Below are 19,776 nucleotides of genomic sequence, written 5' to 3'. Positions count from 1 at the left end.
CCAGCTCATTGCCGCCCGTTTCAGGCAAGACTTTGTTCGGTCTCACACTAAGTGACACATAGTCTTGTCTGAGAAAAAACTAAGCGATACATAGTCGCGCCCAACTTTAGATTATGTTCATTAAAAAGGAAACTTTGGGCTGTGTCTGCGTCTGTATTGTGTTCACACAAAAAAATTATACGGGTTTTTTTTTCATGAATGACTTGTGTGTCCCATGAGTGCGTGAACCTGGATCTGAACCTAACACGCGGCAAAAAGAAAAGAAAAACTGAGACATTTGTTCCTTGCTCTTTTGTTGAGTACATGAACCTGAACAACTCAAAAAAAATGACTCTGGCAAACACAAGCAGTAGCGAAGTACTCAAACACAAGCAGCCATGCAGGTGCAGCATACTGAAGTGTAATGTAGCGCATGAGGGGCTAAGGCAAATTTGCTGCCTCGTCTATTAATTAAGAAGGAATAGAGTTTTTTGTTGTAGAACACACCGACATTACACAAGGTCCATAACTCTGCCGACATGATTGTTCCTAATTTCCTGGCACCGGCGGTAACCCATATTGCCGCCTCAGTTTTGATATTTTGGAGAACCATCGGAAATCTTGTGGCAAAAGACGCTCATTCCATTCAGTGCAAGCAGGAGAGCAGAGTACTATGCTTTCAGCAAATGTATCAACTATACCAGGACTCAGTCAGGACTAGGAGGCTCACATAAGACTCCAATCGTCCCCGAATAACTAGGATGGCAGATTCTAGCGACGGCGAGCATCATAGTATAACTACATGGCAGATTTGTGTAGTTGTTCAACATATAAAAGTGTTAACTAGGTGTACCTGAATATACCAATAGCAATTACATGGCAGATTTGTGTAGTTGTTCAACATATAAAAGTGTTAACTAGGTGTACCTGAATATACCAATAGCAATGCCTTTCGCGGAGCAAAAGTATCATTTGCATTGCTGGACTGGGCCAGTTTGTTGTTGTCCCTTGGTAACTGCAATCGTGCACAACAGTATATACGGGTACAAATTCTTAACCAACAATCAAGCTTGAAAACAATCAACCAAATGACTGATCCATACATAAGATACCTGAAATCCAAATACCCAAGCAACATGAAAACAGAAGCCGTACAAGTCGTGAACACAATTATCTACATTGCCTACCCACAAACTTATATCATTCATATGGACTTGTCAAGCAACAAAACCAGTATCTTTTTCTGTAACTATTATACTGGATCTGCATTTGGGACCATAACTAACATATATAGCGTGGCTTAAATCCTGCAGAAGAACAACACAAAATGCCAATAACACAAGTAAAAAAAACTTCCTTGGATCCTCCAACCCAGAAAAACAACTGGTTTCACCATCACAACCACAAAAACCAGACATATGGCATCTCAGAACAAACAATGAATGGCTTCAAGGAAATGCAGAACAATCCAGGAGGAAAAATAGTGTGCAATCAATTTATATAGGATATAATAAGGGAGTAACATATCTCCATTCTCCAGCAAGTGAAATAACACAGAATCCTCACAGGTCCCAAACATTACATTTCAGTCTAGAACATACTCATGGTAAACTCGTTTACTGGACACAGACGCTGCTAAATCCAACATTCCGGCTACAAGAGTAAAGGCATGATCTGGCTTGATGATTCTTAAACCTCCTGGACGTTCAAACCTGCAGCGAAAAGATCATCACAGTTAGTAAGTGTTAACAAAACTGGCTGGCTGTGGGATTTGAGCAACAAACAGTAGGTCAGGGAAGCATGGAACAAGAGATACATGTCATAACGACTATATAAGCCTACTAAACACAATTTGGGCACACCTACCCAATACAGTCAGGTACAAAACTGAATAGTGTGTAACCACAAACATGGCAGATATATATGAGATTAACGAGGCTATGTTTGCATTATGCGGTGACAACATCGCTGGAAATGCAAATTCGAACAAACAAGGATAACATTAGAGCTGACCAAATGTTAACTGATCTGTGCAGGACTACAAGTCTACAACTAAATAGTGCAATGGCATTGCAGAGAACAAGTAACTGTCGCCAAAGCTGGCCATGTGGCCAGCACAGACAATTACAACTGATACAACTGGGTATTGGTCTGTGGCAAAATGAAAACAATTTCTTGCGTCACTATGCTCGTAGGTGTGTTTTGCTATGCTGATAGCACCATGTATGAGCAACCAGGCCTGCCAGCATGCTTCTAGCTGATACAGTTGGGTGATGGTCTATTGCAAAATAAAAATAACAATTGTTTGTATCACAATGATTAACATTCCAGATTTACTTGCAGCTCGTATGCTCTTTGATGTGCGTAACAATCGAGAGCACTTGATCATAGAAGAAATCCGAGGAAAAAAGAGGGTGTGTGGGGGAGAGAAGGGAGCGGACCTGGGGGGAGGGACTGCTTGAGCTTGTTGGCCTTGTCGGTGTCGTGGACGCAGAGGGTGTAGAGGTACCTGGAGCAGCGGACCTTGAACTTGACGGCGTCCTTGGTCCTCTTGATCCGCACCGACCGCGCGTCCTTCCGCCGCGCCGTCAGCAGGAAGTCCTTGATCTCGTGGATCTGCTTCGGCTGCACCCCAAGAATACGTTCGCTAGTTAGCACATCGCCATGCGCCACGGAAGAAAGTGAGACATGCAAATCGTCGGAGGAGAGGGGCTCACCATGGTGGACGGCGGAGGTCGGCTGCGCAGATCCTAGGGGGGAGGCGGCGGCGGCGGGGGGGAAAGAGCAGGGGGAGGAGAAGAAGACACGGTGATGCCTGGCGAGCGAATTTATACCTAGAGAAACCTCGGGCCATCAGGCCATGGTATGGATGGGCCAGACCCGGGCCGGCCCAAAGTGGCAATGGAGAACGCGCAACAAGGATGACCATTTCTTAAATGGGACGGCCCATATAGAGGGAATGCAGAAGTGAGGTTCTTTCGGTTTGGGAGCATTGCATAAGCTTTCCTTCGCTTGGTTTCTTTTCCTGTTTATCTTTGGTTTATTCGGTTTTCTGTTTGGTTTTTCGCTTTTCTTTTTTCAAACGGTTTTGCTAATATAATCTAGATATGCCTTAAGTATTGCACATCCGGCACATCTAAGTCATATGTCATTGATGTTACATGAAGATTCGTGCGGATATTTTTTTATTTATGTTTGATTTGATTGAATCACGTAGATGTGCAATCACTAGGTCAGTCTAGATGTGCTCTAGACAGACCATTTTTCAAAACCAAGCGTGAAATTTTCTAATTTTGAACTATTTTTAAAGTTCAGGCGTATTTTTAAAACTTATAAAGTTTTTTTAAATTCGTTGATATTTTCCAAATCCAAAAAATTTATTCAAATTTGTCAACTTTTTAAAATTTTACAATCTTTTTTCATATTCACCAACTTTTTTGAGTTAACAAAAAAAACTTAGTTGTTTTATCCGGAGACAAAGATCCGCAAACGAAGAAAAGAACAACAAGAAAAGGCGTGTGAAACAAGCGAGCACATAGCGTAAAAGATTGCTGGTTCTCGACCCATTTGCTCCCTATGCGATATGCAGTACATCAGCGCTAAAGGCGTTGATTAGGAGCTCTCGTGTTCTCTTCATTGCTAGAAAATGGGCCATAATCTGTGTGTGGGGCTGGACTGGCAGTGAATAAAACCACAAGAATTAAGTTATGAAATTATAGTTAGTTAGTTAGTTTGTCTGCGCATTGCAAGGGAATATGTATTTTGGTGGTTTAATCCTGACTTGAAAGGTGCATTTAACACATGACATTGGTTACACATAATTTCATCGACATAGTAAACTCTAGGAAAAGAATCAATGATCTACTCTTCATCACCGGGAAATTATTTGTTTTCTTTTTTTACTGGTGTGTGGATCGGCGGTGAATGGAACCACTTCCGATTGAAGTTGCAAATTTCTTGTTACATTGACTATGTTTTTTACAGCTAAGTTTGACTCCCGACTGGAAAAGGCGAACCGTATGCTTCACATAGGTTGCACATGATTTGCATCAACTTAGCAACCAGTGGAAACAAATAATATCAAAGATTAGGCATAGAACTAACTTAACTTAGTGGAATTTGTAATCTTGCATCAGTCTAGTCTTTCATGGTTGCTCGTTGGTGAAATAATATATGCTATAATGAACAAGGTTTCACCTTCATGCAAGGGTTGACACCTTCGCATGCAAAAATTTGGGGCTACTCCTCCACCTCAAAGAAGTAATGTGGATCTCCACCCTCTTATTGATAAAGGAGGCTCTAGGCTTAAAAGGTTGGAGAGGTAAGTTGTTCAATATGGACGGAAGAATTGCTCTTGCCAAATATGTGCTCTCAGCCATCGAGGTTCTTCATATGACTATCTTTCCCCTTAGTAAGTGTGTGAGAAAAAAATTCAATAAATTGCAGTGTGCCTTCATTTTGGAGTGGTGAGGATGGTGACCACTATCTCGTTAATTGGTCGGTCTTTATCACCCGCGTGAGCCTGGAGGGCTCTAGGTGCTTGGTTCAGAGCGCTTTGGGAGGGCGCTCCATCTCCGTTGGTCATGGTTTGCAGGGGACCACTTCGAAGAGACAATGGAACATCTCGAATCTGCCATGTGATAAGGTCGATATGGAGCTTTTTTGTATATCTACCAAGGTGGTTGAGGGAGTCCTGGATTAGGGGGTCTCCGGACAGCCGGACTATATCTTTTGGCCGGACTGTTGGACTATGAAGATACAAGATTGAAGACTTCGTCCCGTGTCCGGATAGGACTCTACTTGGTGTGGAAGGTAAGATAGGCAGTACGGATATGGATATCTCCTCCTTTGTAACCGACCTTGTGTAACCCTAGCCCCTCCGGTGTCTATATAAACCGGAGGATTTTAGTCCGTAGGACAACATACATGTTGGAAATATGCCCTAGAGGCAATAATAAAATGGTTATTATTGTATTTCCTTGTTCATGATAATTGTCTATTGTTCATGCTATAATTGTATTAACCGGAAACCGTAATACATGTGTGAATACATAGACCACAACATGTCCCTAGTAAGCCTCTAGTTGACTAGCTCGTTGATCAATAGATGGTCATGGTTTCCTGACCATGCACATTGGATGTCATTGATAACAGGATCACATCATTAGGAGAATGATGTGATGGACAAGACCCAATCCTAAGCCTAGCACAAGATCGTATAGTTCGTCTGCTAAAGCTTTTCTAATGTCAAGTATCATTTCCTTAGACCATGAGATTGTGCAACTTCCGGATACCGTAGGAATGCTTTGGGTGTACCAAACGCCACAACGTAACTGGGTGGCTATAAAGGTGCACTACGGGTATCTCCGAAAGTGTCTGTTGGGTTGGCATGAATCGAGACTGGGATTTGTCACTCCGTGTAAACAGAGAGGTATCTCTGGGCCCACTCGGTAGGACATCATCGTAATGTGCACAATGTGACCAAGGAGTTGATCACGGGATGATGTGTTACGGAACGAGTAAAGAGACTTGCCGGTAACGAGATTGAACAAGGTATCGAGATACCGACGATCGAATCTCGGGCAAGTACTATACCGGTAGACAAAGGGAATTGTATACGGGATTGACTGAATCCTTGACATCGTGGTTCATCCGGTGAGATCATTGTGGAACATGTGGGAGCCAACATGGGTATCCAGATCCCACTGTTGGTTATTGACCAAAGAGATGTCTCGGTCATGTCTGCATTATTCCCGAGCCCGTAGGGTCTACACACTTAAGGTTCGACGACGCTAGGGTTATAGGGAAAGTATGTACACGGTTACCGAATGTTGTTTGGAGTCCCGGATGAGATCCTGGACATCACGAGGAGTTCCAGAATGGTCCGGAGGTGAAGATTGATATATTGGACGAAGGGTTTTGGAGTCCGGAAGTGTTCCGGAGGTACCGGGTGATGACCAGCATGACCGAAAGGTGTTTCGGGAGCCCCGACAAGTGTTGGGGGCCTTCATGGGCCAAGGGAAGGGGGCAAACCAGCCCACTAAGGGGCTGCGCGCCCCCTCACCTATTCCCACGTGACCAGGGGGTTTGGAGCGCCCCATCTAGGGTTCCCACCTCCTGGCTTGGGGGCCAAGTCACCCAAGGGGGAGATCCCATCTGCCCTGGCCGTCGCCCCCCTAGGGGAAACCCTAGGGCGCCTCCCCTCGCCCTTGCCCCTATATATAGTGGAGGTTTTGGGGCTGCACAACACACGAGTCTCTCTCTCCCAAGGCGTAGCCCTACCTCTCTCCCTCCTCGTCTCTCGTAGTGCTTGGCGAAGCCCTGCTGGAGTACCGCGCTCCTCCACCACCACCACGCCGTCGTGCTGCTGCTGGACGGAGTCTTCCCCAACCTCTCCCTCTCTCCTTGCTGGATCAAGGCATGGGAGACGTCACCTGGCTGCACGTGTGTTGAACGCGGTGGCGCCGTTGTTCGGCGCTTAGATCGGAATCGACCGCGACCTGAATCGCTACGAGTACGACTACCTCATCCGCGTTCTAGTAACGCTTCCGCTTAGCGATCTTCAAGGGTATGAAGATGCACTCCCTCTCTCTCGTTGCTAGTATCTCCTAGATTGATCTTGGTGATCACACGTAGGAAAATTTTGAATTTCTGCTGCGATCCCCAACAGTGGCATCATGATCTAGGTCTATGCATAGATTTTATGCACGAGTAGAACACAAAGCAGTTGTGGGCGATGATTTGTTCAATTTGCTTACCGTTACTAGTCTTATCTTGATCCGGCGGCATTGTGGGATGAAGCGGCCCGGACCGACCTTACACGTACGCTTACGTGAGACTGGTTCCACCGACTGACATGCACTTGATGCATAAGGTGGCTGGCGGGTGTCTGTCTCTCCCACTTTAATCGGATCGGATTCGATGAAAAGGGTCCTTATGAAGGGTAAATAGCAATTGGCATATCACCGTTGTGGTTTTGCGTAGGTAAGAAACGTTCTTGCTAGAAACCCATAGCAGCCACGTAAAACATGCAACAACAATTAGAGGACGTCTAACTTGTTTTTGCAGGGTATGCTATGTGATGTGATATGGCCAAAAGGATGTGATGATTGATATATGTGATGTATGAGATTGATCATGTTCTTGTAATAGGAATCACGACTTGCATGTCGATGAGTATGACAACCGGCAGGAGCCATAGGAGTTGTCTTAATTTATTTATTAGCTGCGTGTCAATGAAAACGCCATGTAATTACTTTACTTTATTGCTAACCGTTAGCCGTAGTAGTAGAAGTAATAGTTGGCGAGGCAACTTCATGAAGACACAATGATGGAGATCATGCTGTCATGCCGGTGACAATGGTGTTCATGCCGTGCCTCGAAGATGGAGATCAAAGGCGCAAGATGATATTGGCCATATCATGTCACTTTATGATTTGCATGTGATGTTTGTCATGTTTTTACATCTTATTTGCTTAGAATGACGGTAGCATAAATAAGATGATCCCTCATTAAAATATCAAGAATTATGTTCCCCCTAACTGTGCACCGTTGCTAAGGTCTGTTGTTCCGAAGCACCACGTGATGATCGGGTGTGATAGGTTCTAACATTCGCATACAACGGGTGTAAGCCAGATTTACACACGCAATACACTTAGGTTAACTTGACGAGCCAAGCATGTACAGACATGGCCTCGGAACACGGAAGACCGAAAGGTCGAACATGAGTCGTATAGTGGATACGATCAACATGAGGATGTTCACCGATGATGACTAGTCCGTCTCACGTGATGATCGGACACGGCCTGGTTGACTCGGATCATGTATCACTTAGATGACTAGAGGGATGTCTATCTGAGTGGGAGTTCATTAAATAATTTGATTAGATGAACTTAATTATCATGAACATAGTCAAAAGGTCTTTGCAAATTATGTCGTAGCTTACGCTTTAGTTCTACTGTTATAGATATGTTCCTAGAGAAAATTTAGTTGAAAGTTGTTAGTAGCAATTATGCGGACTGGGTCCATAAACTGAGGATTGTCCTCATTGCTGCGCAGAAGGATTATGTCCTTAATGCACCGCTCAGTGAGCTAAACCTCGAGCATCGGTTGTGGATGTTGCGAACATCTGACATACACGTTTTGATGACTACATGATAGTTCAGTGCGTAATGCTAAATGGTTTAGAATTGAGGCACCAAAGACTTTTTTGAAACATCACAGAACATATGAGATGTTCCAAGGACTGAAATTGGGATTTCAGGCTAGTGCCCACGTCGAGAGGTATGAGACCTCTGACAAGTTTCCTAAGCATGCAAACTAAGGAGAAAAGCTCAATCGTTGAGCATGTGCTCAGATTGTATGAGTACTACAATCGCTTGAATCGAGTGGGAGTTGATCTTCCAGACAAGATAGTGATGGTTCTCCAAAGTCACTGCCACTAAGCTACTAGAGCTTCCTGATGAACTATAACATATCAGGGATAGATATGATGATCCTTGAGCTATTCGCGACACCGCGAAAGTAGAAATCAAATAGGAGCATCAATTGTTGATGGTTAGTAAAACCACTAGTTTCAAGAAGGGCAAGGGGAAGGAAGGGATACTTCATGAGATGGCAAATCAGTTGTTGTTCTAGTGAAGAAACCCAAGGTTGAACCAAACCCAAGACTAAGTGCTTCTGTAATGAGGGGAACGGTCACTAAAGCAGAACCACCCTAGATACTTGGTAGATGAGAAGGCTGGCAAGGTTGACAGAAGTATGTATTGGACATATATTAAATGTGTACTTTACTAGTACTCCTAGTAGCAGCAGGGTATTAGATACCGGTTCGGTTGCTAAGTGTTAGTAACTCGAAATAAAAGGCTACAGAATAAACGGAGACCAGCTGAAGGTGAGATGACGATATGTGTTGGAAGTGTTTCCAAGGTTGATATGATCAAGCATCGCATGCTCCCTCTACCATCGAGATTGGTGTTAAACCTAAATAATTGTTATGTGGTGTTTGCATTGAGCATAGACATGATTGGATTATGTTTATCGCAATATGGTTATTCATTTAAAGAGAATAATGGTTACTCTATTTATTTGAATAATACCTTCAATGGTCTTGCACCTAAAATGAATGGTTCATTGAATCTCGATCGTAGTGCTACACATGTTCATGCCAAAAGATATAAGATAGTAATGATAGTACCACATACTTGTGGCACTGCCATTTGAGTCATATTGGTATAAAACGCATGAAGAAGCTCCATGTTGATGGATCTTTGGACTCACTCATTTTGAAAAGATTGAGACATGCGAACCATGTCTATTGGTAGATATGCATGAAGAAACTCCATGCAGATGGATCGTTTGGACTCACTTGATTTTGAATCACTTGAGACATGCAAATCATACCACATGGGCAAGATGACTGAAAGGCCTTGTTTTTAGTAAGATGGAACAAGAAAGAAACTTGTTGGAAGTAATACATTTTGATGTGTGCAGTCCAATGAGTGCTGAGGCACGCAGTGGATATCGTTATGTTCTTACTTCACAGATGATTTGAGTAGATGTTGAGTATATTTACTTGATGAAACACAAGTCTGAATTATTGAACGGTTTAAGTAATTTCAGAGTGAAGTTGAAGATTGTCGTGACAAGATGATAAAATGTATATGATATGATCATAGAGATGAATATCTGAGTTACGAGTTTGGCACACAATTAAGACATTGTGGAAATTGTTTCACAACTAATACCGCCTGGACCACCATAGTGTGATGGTGTGTTCGAACATCACAACTGCACCCTATTGGATATGGTGCATACCATGATGTCTCTTATCGAATTACCACTATCGTTTATGGGTTAGGCATTAGAGACAACCGCACTCACTTTAAATAGGGCACCACACAATTCCGTTGAGACGACACCGTATGAACTATGGTTTAGAGAAACCTAAGCTGTTGTTTCTTAAAAGTTTGGGGCTGCGATGCTTATGTGGAAAAGTTTCAGGCTGATAAGCTCGAACCCAAAGCGGATAAATGCATCTTCATAGAATACCCAAAAATAGTTGGGTATACCTCCTATTTCAGATCCGGAAGCAAAAGTGATTGTTTCTAGAAACGGCTGGAGGAAAAGTTTCTCTTGAAAGAATTGAGTGGGAGGATGGTGGAGACTTGATGAGGTTATTGAACCGTCACTTCAACTAGTGTGTAGCAGGGCACAGGAAGTTGTTCCTGTGGCACTTACACCAATTGAAGTGGAAGCTTATGATAGTGATCATGAAACTTCGGATCAAGTCACTACCAAACCTCATAGGTCGACAAGGATGCATACTACTTCAGAGTGGTATGTAATCCTGTCTTGGAAGTCATGTTGCTAGACAACAATGAACCTACGAGCTATGGAGAAGTGATGGTGGGCCCAGATTCCGAAGAATGGCTCGAGGCCATAAAATCCGAGAGAGGATCCATGTATAAAAGAAAGTATAGACTTTGAAAGAACCACTTGATGGTCGTAAGGCTGTTGGGTGCAGATGGATTTTAAAAGGAAGACAAACAATGATGGTAAGTGTCACCATTAAGAAAGCTCGACTTGTCGTTAAGATGTTTCCCGACAAGTTCAAGGAGTTGACTACGATGAGACTTTCTCACTTGTAGCGATGCTAAGAGTCTGTTGGAATTATGTTAGCAGTTACTACATTATTTATGAAATCTTGCAGATAGATGTAAAAGCATTGTTTCCTCGACATTTTTCTTGAGGAAAGGTTGTATGTGATACAACCAGAAGGTTTTGTCAATCCTGAAAGATGCTGACAAGTATGCAAAGCTCCAGCAATCCTTCTAAGGACTGGAGTAAGCATCTCAGAGTTGGAATGTACGCTTTGATGAGATGATCAAAGATTTTGGGTTTATACAAAGTTTATGAGAAACTTGTATTTCCAAAGAAGTGAGCGGGAGCACTATAGAATTTTTTATGAGTATATGTTGTTAACATATTGTTGATCAGAAATGATGTAGAATTTCTTGAAAGCATGCAGGGTTATTTGAAAAGTGTTTTTCAATGGAAAATCTGGATTAAGCTACTTGAACATTGAGCATCAAAATCTATAAGGATAGATCAAAAACACTTAATAGTACTTTCGAATGAATACATACCGTGACAAGATTTTGAAGGAGTTAAAAATAGATCAGCAAATAAGGAGTTCTTAGCTGTGTTAGAAGGTGTGAATATTGAGTAAGACTCAAGACCTGACCAAGACAGAGGAGAGAGAAAGGACGAAGGTCGTCCCCTATGCTTTAGACGTAGGCTCTACAGTATGCTATGCTGTGTACCGCACCTGAAGTGTGCCTTGCCATGAGTCAGACAAGGGGTACAAGAGTGATCCAGGAATGGATCACACGACAGCGGTCGAACTTATCCTTAGTAACTAGTGGACTAAGGAATTTTCTCGATTATGGAGGTGGTAAAAGAGTTCATCATAAATGGTTACGTCGATGCAAACTTTGACATTAATCCGGATGACTCTGAGTAGTAAACCGGATTCATATAGTAGAACAGTTATTTGGAATAGCTCCAAGTAGTGCGTGGTAGCTGCATCTACAAGATGACATAGAGGTTTGTAAAGCACACATGGATCTAAAAGGTTCAGACTCATTGACTAATAAACCTCTCTCACAAGCAAGATATGAACAAACCCCATGGGTGTTGGATTCATTGCAATCACATAGTGATGTGAACTAGATTATTGACTCTAGTGCAAGTGGGAGACTGTTGGAAATATTCCCTAGAGGCAATAATAAAATGGTTATTATTGTATTTCCTTGTTCATGATAATTGTCTATTGTTCATGCTATAATTGTATTAACCGGAAACCGTAATACATGTGTGAATACATAGAACACAACATGTCCCTAGTAAGCCTCTAGTTGACTAGCTCGTTGATCAATAGATGGTCATGGTTTCCTGACCATGGACATTGGATGTCATTGATAACGGGATCACATCATTAGGAGAATGATGTGATGGACAAGACCCAATCCTAAGCCTAGCACAAGATCGTATAGTTCGTCTGCTAAAGCTTTTCTAATGTCAAGTATCATTTCCTTAGACCATGAGATTATGCAACTCCCGGATACCGTAGGAATGCTTTGGGTGTACCAAACGCCACAACGTAACTGGGTGGCTATAAAGGTGCACTACGGGTATCTCCGAAAGTGTCTGTTGGGTTGGCACGAATCGAGACTGGGATTTGTCACTCCGTGTAAACAGAGAGGTATCTCTGGGCCCACTCGGTAGGACATCATCATAATGTGCACAATGTGACCAAGGAGTTGATCACGGGATGGTGTGTTACGAAACGAGTAAAGAGACTTGCCGGTAGCGAGATTTAACGAGGTATCGAGATACCGACGATCGAATCTCGGGCAAGTACTATACCGGTAGACAAAGGGAATTGTATATGGGATTGACTGAATCCTTGACATCGTGGTTCATCCGATGAGATCATCGTGGAACATGTGGGAGCCAACATGGGTATCCAGATCCCGCTGTTGGTTATTGACCAGAGAGATGTCTCGGTCATGTCTGCATTATTCCCGAGCCCGTAGGGTCTACACACTTAAGGTTCGACGATGCTAGGGTTATAGGGAAGGTATGTACGCGGTTATCGAATGTTGTTCGGAGTCCCGGATGAGATCCCGGACGTCACGAGGCGTTCCGGAATGGTCCGGAGGTGAAGATTGATATATTGGACGAAGGGTTTTGGAGTCCGGAAGTCTTCCGGAGGTACCGGGTGATGACCAGCATGACCGAAAGGTGTTTCGGGAGCCCCGACAAGTGTTGGGGGCCTTCATGGGCCAAGGGAAGGGGGAAAACCAGCCCACTAAGGGGCTGCGCGCCCCCTCACCTATTCCCACGTGACCAGGGGGTTTGGAGCGCCCCATCTAGGGTTCCCACCTCCTGGCTTGGGGGCCAAGTCACCCAAGGGGGAGATCCCATCTGCCCTGGCCGTCGCCCCCCTAGGGGAAACCCTAGGGCGCCTCCCCTCGCCCTTGCCCCTATATATAGTGGAGGTTTTGGGGCTGCACAACACACGAGTCTCTCTCTCCCAAGGCGTAGCCCTACCTCTCTCCCTCCTCGTCTCTCGTAGTGCTTGGCGAAGCCCTGCTGGAGTACCGCGCTCCTCCACCACCACCACGCCGTCGTGCTGCTGCTGGACGGAGTCTTCCCCAACCTTTCCCTCTCTCCTTGCTGGATCAAGGCATGGGAGACGTCACCAGGCTGCACGTGTGTTGAACGCGGAGGCGCCGTTGTTCGGCGCTTAGATCGGAACCGACCGCGATCTGAATCGCTACGAGTACGACTACCTCATCCGCGTTCTAGTAACGCTTCCGCTTAGCGATCTTCAAGGGTATGAAGATGCACTCGCTCTCTCTCGTTGCTAGTATCTCCTAGATTGATCTTGGTGACACGTAGGAAAATTTTGAATTTCTGCTGCGATCCCCAACAATACAATCATACCATATGCTAGGTTTTAGGGTTTAGCCTCTCCGATCTCATGGTAGATCAACTCTTGTAATACTCGTATCATCAAGAATAAATCAAAGTAGGACGTAGGGTTTTACCTCCATCAAGAGGGCCCAAACCTAGGTAGAACATCGTGTCCCCTGCCTCCTGTTACCATCCGCCTTAGACGCACAGTTCGGGACCCCCTACCCGAGATCTGCCGGTTTTGACACCGACATTGGTGCTTTCATTGAGAGTTCCTCTGTGTCGTCGCTGTTAGGCTTGATGGCTCCTACGATCATCGATAGCGATGCAGTCCAGGGTGAGACTTTTCTCCCCGGACAGATCTTTGTGTTCAGCGGCTTCGCACTGCGGGCCAACTCGCTTGGCCATCTAGAGCAGATCGAAAGTTACGCCCCTGGCCACCAGGCCAGGTTTGGAAGCTTAAACTACACGGTCGATATCCGCGGAGACTTGATCTTCGACGGATTCGCACCCCTGCCAAGTGCGCTGCACGGTCTCGATGAGCATGATTTAGCTCTGCCGTCGGACAGTATTCAGGATATCTCACCGGCGACTGCTCCGACCCTCAATTCGGAGCCAATCGCACCATCCATGGACGGGTGGATAGACCCCGCCTTGGAGGCCGTACTCTCAGCGGCGATCGAGCCAAGGAACGACCTTACCTTTCACGAGAGCCGTGTTGCCGAACTACCGGATCCTTCTCCGGCCACGGACTCCGAACCGCCTGCGCCTGTGCCTGTCGAATCTGGCTGGGCACCGATCATGGAGTTTACCTCCGCGGATGTTTTTAAGCACTCGCCCTTCGGCGACATACTGAACTCATTAAGGTCTCTCTCCCTGTTAGGAGAATCCTGGCCGAACTACCTTCGGCAGAATTGGGATGCGGATGACGAAGAACTTCGCCGCCCACCCACCACCCACTTAATAGCCACTGTCGATGACCTAACCGACATGATGGACTTCGACTCCGAAGACATCGATGGTATGGACGACGATGCTGGAGACGAACAGGAACCACCGCCCACAGGGCACTGGACACCCACTTCATCATATGATGTATACATGGTGGACACACCCAAAGAAAATGACGACGAGGAACGGAAGGACGCAACAAAGGATTGTCCCCTCGAGAAGCAGTCAAACCGGCGGTGCAAGCGCCGCTCCAAACCCCGCCTCGGCAGAAACAGCGGCCATATAGGCCCAGCGATAGAGCAGGGTGAACCATCGCCCAACCAGGGCAACACGGAGAATCAAACCGAACAACCCGACTCCGTCGAAGATAACAGTCCGGACGACATCACACCGGACAGGCTCCCGGAGCAACAGAATGCCCATCAAAGGCTGGTTGCCACTGCGAGGAGTCTGAAAAAGCAGAAGCAAAGGCTCAGGGCTGCACAAGACACACTCAAAATCAGATGGAGTGAAGTACTCAACATAGCAGCGAAGTACGGCAGTAATCACCACACCAAGAGCTACCCGGAGCGAAAGTTGCTACCTGAATTCGATGAGGAGGCCTTAGATCCTCTGCAACTAAAAAATAAAATGGCCATCCGGTCGGATAGATGACCTCGTGGCCAATATAGAGCGGCAAACGACGCGGTACTTAAGCCAGTACGCGACCCACGCAAGGGCTCGCATCAAAAGGACGGCGCAACCAGATCCATCTATGGACCACGCAAGCGCATTCCAACATACAATGCAACACAACAAACATCCGAACACCACGGTACACCCAAATACAGGGGTGCCGCACACCCCCTATGTTTCACCGACGAGGTGCTAGACCATGAATTTCCAGAGGGATTCAAACCCGTAAACATAGAGGCGTACGACGGAACAACAGACCCTGGGGTCTGTATTGAGGACTACATCCTCCATATCCATATGGCTCGAGGAGATGATCTCCACGCCATCAAGTACTTACCCCTCAAGCTCAAAGGGCCAGCTCGGCACTGGCTTAAAAGCCTCCCCGAAAACTCCATCGGAAGCTGGGAAGAGCTCGAAGACGCCTTTCGGGCAAATTTTCAAGGGACATATGTCCGACCACTGGATGCAGACGATTTAAGTCATATAACTCAACAACCCGGTGAGTCAGCCTGAAAACTTTGGAACGGGTTCCTCACTAAAAAGAACCAAATAGTCGACTGCCCGGACACCGAAGCCTTAGCAGCTTTCAAGCATAGCGTTTGAGACGAATGGCTTGCTAGACACCTCGGTCAAGAAAAGCCGAGAACAATGGCAGCATTAACAAGCCTCATGACCCGTTTTTGCGCAGACGAGGACAACTGGTTCGCCCGATGCAGCACCAGCGACCCAAGTACATCCAAAGTCAGGGATGGAAATGGGAAATCACGACGCAGCAAGAATAAGCGCCAGAATAAAGAAGACAGCCCGAAGAGCATGACGGTAAACGCCGAATTTAGAAGCTCTCGGCCAGGTCAGTAGAAGCCGCCCTCCAAAGGCAACGGAGACGAAATGTCTAGCCTAAACAAAATTCTGGACCAAATATGTCAGATCCATAGCACCCCTGATAAACCTGCAAATCATACCCATAGAGAATGTTGGGTCTTCAAACAGTCCGGCAAGCTCAATGCCGAGCACAAGGGGCATGATACACCAAGCGAAGACGAGGATGAGCCTCGCAAGCAAAGCACAGGGGAATAGAAGAAATTCCCACCAGAAGTCAAAACAGTCAACGTGTTACATGTGTTAAAGGGGAAAAACAAAGCGGCACCCCTAGAAAGACATGCCTGAGGGCCTATCACCATAGAGCTCCGCCACTGGTCGTCCCAACTGATCACCTTCGACCATCAGGATTACTCGGCAAGTATTCGGCGTGCAGGATGGGCTGCCTTGGTATTAGATCGAATAATTGACGGATACCACTTCACACGAGTCCTGATGGACGGTGGCAGCAGTTTAAATCTGATATATCAGGACACAGTCCGCAAAATGGGGATAGACCCAACAAAAATTTGCCGCAGCAATGCTACCTTTAAAGGAGTAACGCCAGGCCCAGAGGCCCATTGCAGGGGCTCCCTACTACTAGAGGTTATATTCATCTTCCCCGATAACCTCCGCAGTGAAAATTTAACCTTCCACATCGCTCCGTTCCAAAGTGGCTATCAAGCACTGCTCGGACGCGAAGCTTTCGCTCGCTTTAACGCAATACCGCATTACGCTTCCCTCACACTTAAGATGCCCGGTCCACGCGGCATCACCAAAGTAAATGAAAATATTGAGCGCTCCTTGCGCGCCGAAGACAGTGCGGCTGCCTTGGCAGCCGCACAGTAAACGGCCTCACCAACTAAAGTATTTGACAGGTTGTTAAGACCACGGACACGGTTGGACGAGTCTGGTACAGCAATATATAATTGATACAGGTTTGATGGCTATACCCCTATTACAATACAAGGGGCTCAACGCGCGCGCACAAGTGGCAATAAGGCTCACCTTTACTCATTTTGAACTATATATTGTTCATTTAGTATAACTTAACGTTTGCATGGCAACTTTTCAATTAAGTTCCTCTCTTTTTCAGATGACCATCGTGCTACACCCGTCCAGGATACGGCACAACGGAGATACAGGCGCACACGTGCAGCAGGGACCCGTTCCAAGGATTCTTTGTAGATTAAGACCCTGCGTAAACCTTTTTTATTGTCTCTTGTTGATTTACATCCCTCGGATTCTCAGTACAATCGAGAAGGATGCTGACGTATTGGCATGTGGCCACGCCAGAATAATGCACGTACCTGGACACCAGGGGTTTATTACAAAGGGTAATGTTTAGACCCGGTTTACACCATAAAGACCGAATACCTTAGGGAGTGTTCGGCGTCGCGAGTTTGGCCTTATATGCATCAGCTCCGAATCATGTCTTTGGTCAAATGTTGGGTTTGCCCGGCTCCTGTGTTTTGCTGCCTTACGTTCCGCTCTATCGGCTAAGGCGGCACCAGGAGAACTACTGCGATTGTGCCCTGGTTCATCCGGACGAGCACCTCAGTAGAGAAAACCAAAAACTGACTGTCATGATATAGCGTGAGACTGGTCAACCACTCGATGACCTATTGGAATCTTCGGGATTCCTCCGCATTAACAAAGGGTCGTTTCTCGGCCAGGCATGTACGCACCCCGAATCCGGAAGAGTGCGGAGCCACCAGGGGCTATATAGTAGCCCCACTATCAAACTCCTCTGGCTAAGTGAAAGTGTTAAAGCATTATAGTCCGGTTGCCTAGTTTGCTGCGCTATCACCTCCTTAATAGGACCAAGACGTCGGATTAAGTGTGAATACGCGTCTTCTGCGAACACCCCCGCATTATATGTGTGGGGGCTGAAGCCGACGACTGCAATCTTTCAGGTTATATACATATATACATAAACGGCCGCACAGGAGGCATCACAATACTTTCGGGCAAAAGTATAAATACAACCTTGATAAATTCAATAAAATGTTGTTTTTACAATGGGAATACATGTCACTCAAACATAACATTCTTCGAGCACTGGGCCTCTATCGAACGAGCGCCCTCAAGAACTTCTTCAAAATAGTGCTCGGCAGCCACTCGGCCTATGGCCGAACCCTGTGCCGCGACAGTGGCGGCATCCATCTCCGCCCAGTATGTTTTGACACGGGCAAGGGCCATCCGCGAGCCTTCTATGCACGCCGACCTCTTCATCGCATTAATGCATGGCACCGCACCAAGGAACTGCTACACCAAGCTAAAATAGCTGTTCGGCTTTGGCCTTTCCGGCCACAGATGATCCACGACAGACCTCATGGCGAGTCCGGACAATCTATTGAGTTCGGCCCATTCGGCAAGCTGATCAGTCAATGGAAGCGGACGCTCTGGAACGTTAAATTTTGACCAGAACAGCTTGTCCACTTCACGATCTGTTTGATCTCAGAAGTATTCGGCCGCATCGACAGTGCTCGCCGCCAAGTCCAGATATGCGTTGGCCGAACTCCACAGCCGATTTAGAGGGGCATACCGCGGATCGCCGAACTTCCTCCGCAGCATAAAGGGCTTCCCAGCCACAATGTCCTCGGCTTCACGCAGTTCCTCCTTCTTTGCTCTCATTGCAGAGCGGGTGTCTTTGGTCGCCATTGTGGCCTTTTCGAGGTCCGTAGCCTTCGCCCGGTTTTCTTCTTCAAGAAACTGGCAGCGGTCGGTAGTGTCTTTTAACTTCACAGCCATTTTGGCCATTTTCTCTTTGCTCTCGCTATGCGCGGCCTTCTCGGCTCTCAACTCTTCGGCCGCCTTCAAAGCGGCCGCATTACTATGTTGGAAATATGCCCTAGAGGCAATAATAAAAGCATTATTATTATATTTCCTTGTTCATGATAATTGTCTTTATTCATGCTATAATTGTGTTATCCGGAAATCGTAATACATGTGTGAATAATAGACACCAACATGTCCCTAGTAAGCCTCTAGTTCACTAGCTCGTTGATCAACAGATAGTCATGGTTTCCTGACTATGGACATTGGATGTCATTGATAACGAGATCACATCATTAGGAGAATGATGTGATGGACAAGACCCAATCCTAAACATAGCACAAGATCGTATAGTTCGTTTGCTAGAGTTTTCCAATGTCAAGTATCTTTTCCTTAGACCATGAGATCGTGTAACTCCCGGATACCGTAGGAGTGCTTTGGGTGTACCAAACGTCACAACGTAAATGGGTGCCTATAAAGGTATACTACGGGTATCTCCAAAAGTGTCTGTTGGGTTGACACGGATCAAGACTGGGATTTGTCACTCCGTATAACGGAGAGGTATCACTGGGCCCACTCGGTAATGCATCATCATAATGAGCTCAAAGTGACCAAGTGTCTGGTCACGGGATCATGCATTACGGTACGAGTAAAGTGACTTGCCGGTAACGAGATTGAACGAGGTATTGGGATACCGACGATCGAATCTCGGGCAAGTAGCATACCGATTGACAAAGGGAATTGTATACGGGGTTGCTTGAATCCTCGACATCGTGGTTCATCCGATGAGATCATCGAGGAGCATGTGGGAGCCGACATGGGTATCCAGATCCCGCTGTTGGTTATTGGCCGGAGAGCTATCTCGGTCATGTCTACATGTCTCCCGAACCCGTAGGGTCTACACACTTAAGGTTCGGTGACGCTAGGGTTGTAGGGATATGTATATGCAGTAACCCGAATGTTGTTCGGAGTCCCGGATGAGATCACGGACGTCACGAGGAGTTCCGGAATGGTCCGGAGGTAAAGAATTATATATAGGAAGTGCTATTTCGG

At 46.0% G+C, this 19,776-nt stretch overlaps 1 protein-coding gene across 1 annotated transcript; it reads right to left on the bottom strand.

The window, feature by feature from the left end:
- Positions 1-1,450: 1,450 nt before the first annotated feature.
- Positions 1,451-2,809, bottom strand: LOC125549422 (large ribosomal subunit protein eL38z/eL38y). Its single transcript, XM_048712835.2, has 3 exons — positions 2,697-2,809; positions 2,421-2,604; positions 1,451-1,691 (listed from the first exon to the last, which is right to left on the bottom strand). Exons 1-3 carry the CDS (start codon positions 2,697-2,699, stop codon positions 1,669-1,671), a joined length of 210 nt encoding a protein of 69 aa, XP_048568792.1. The 5' UTR covers positions 2,700-2,809; the 3' UTR covers positions 1,451-1,668.
- Between the last annotated feature and the right edge of the window lie 16,967 nt (positions 2,810-19,776).

Source organism: Triticum urartu, chromosome 3A (assembly GCF_056163025.1).
Source record: "Triticum urartu cultivar PI428250 chromosome 3A, HENAU_Tu73, whole genome shotgun sequence".
NCBI lineage: Eukaryota > Viridiplantae > Streptophyta > Magnoliopsida > Poales > Poaceae > Triticum > Triticum urartu.
This window is presented reverse-complemented; position numbering and strand designations above follow the sequence as displayed.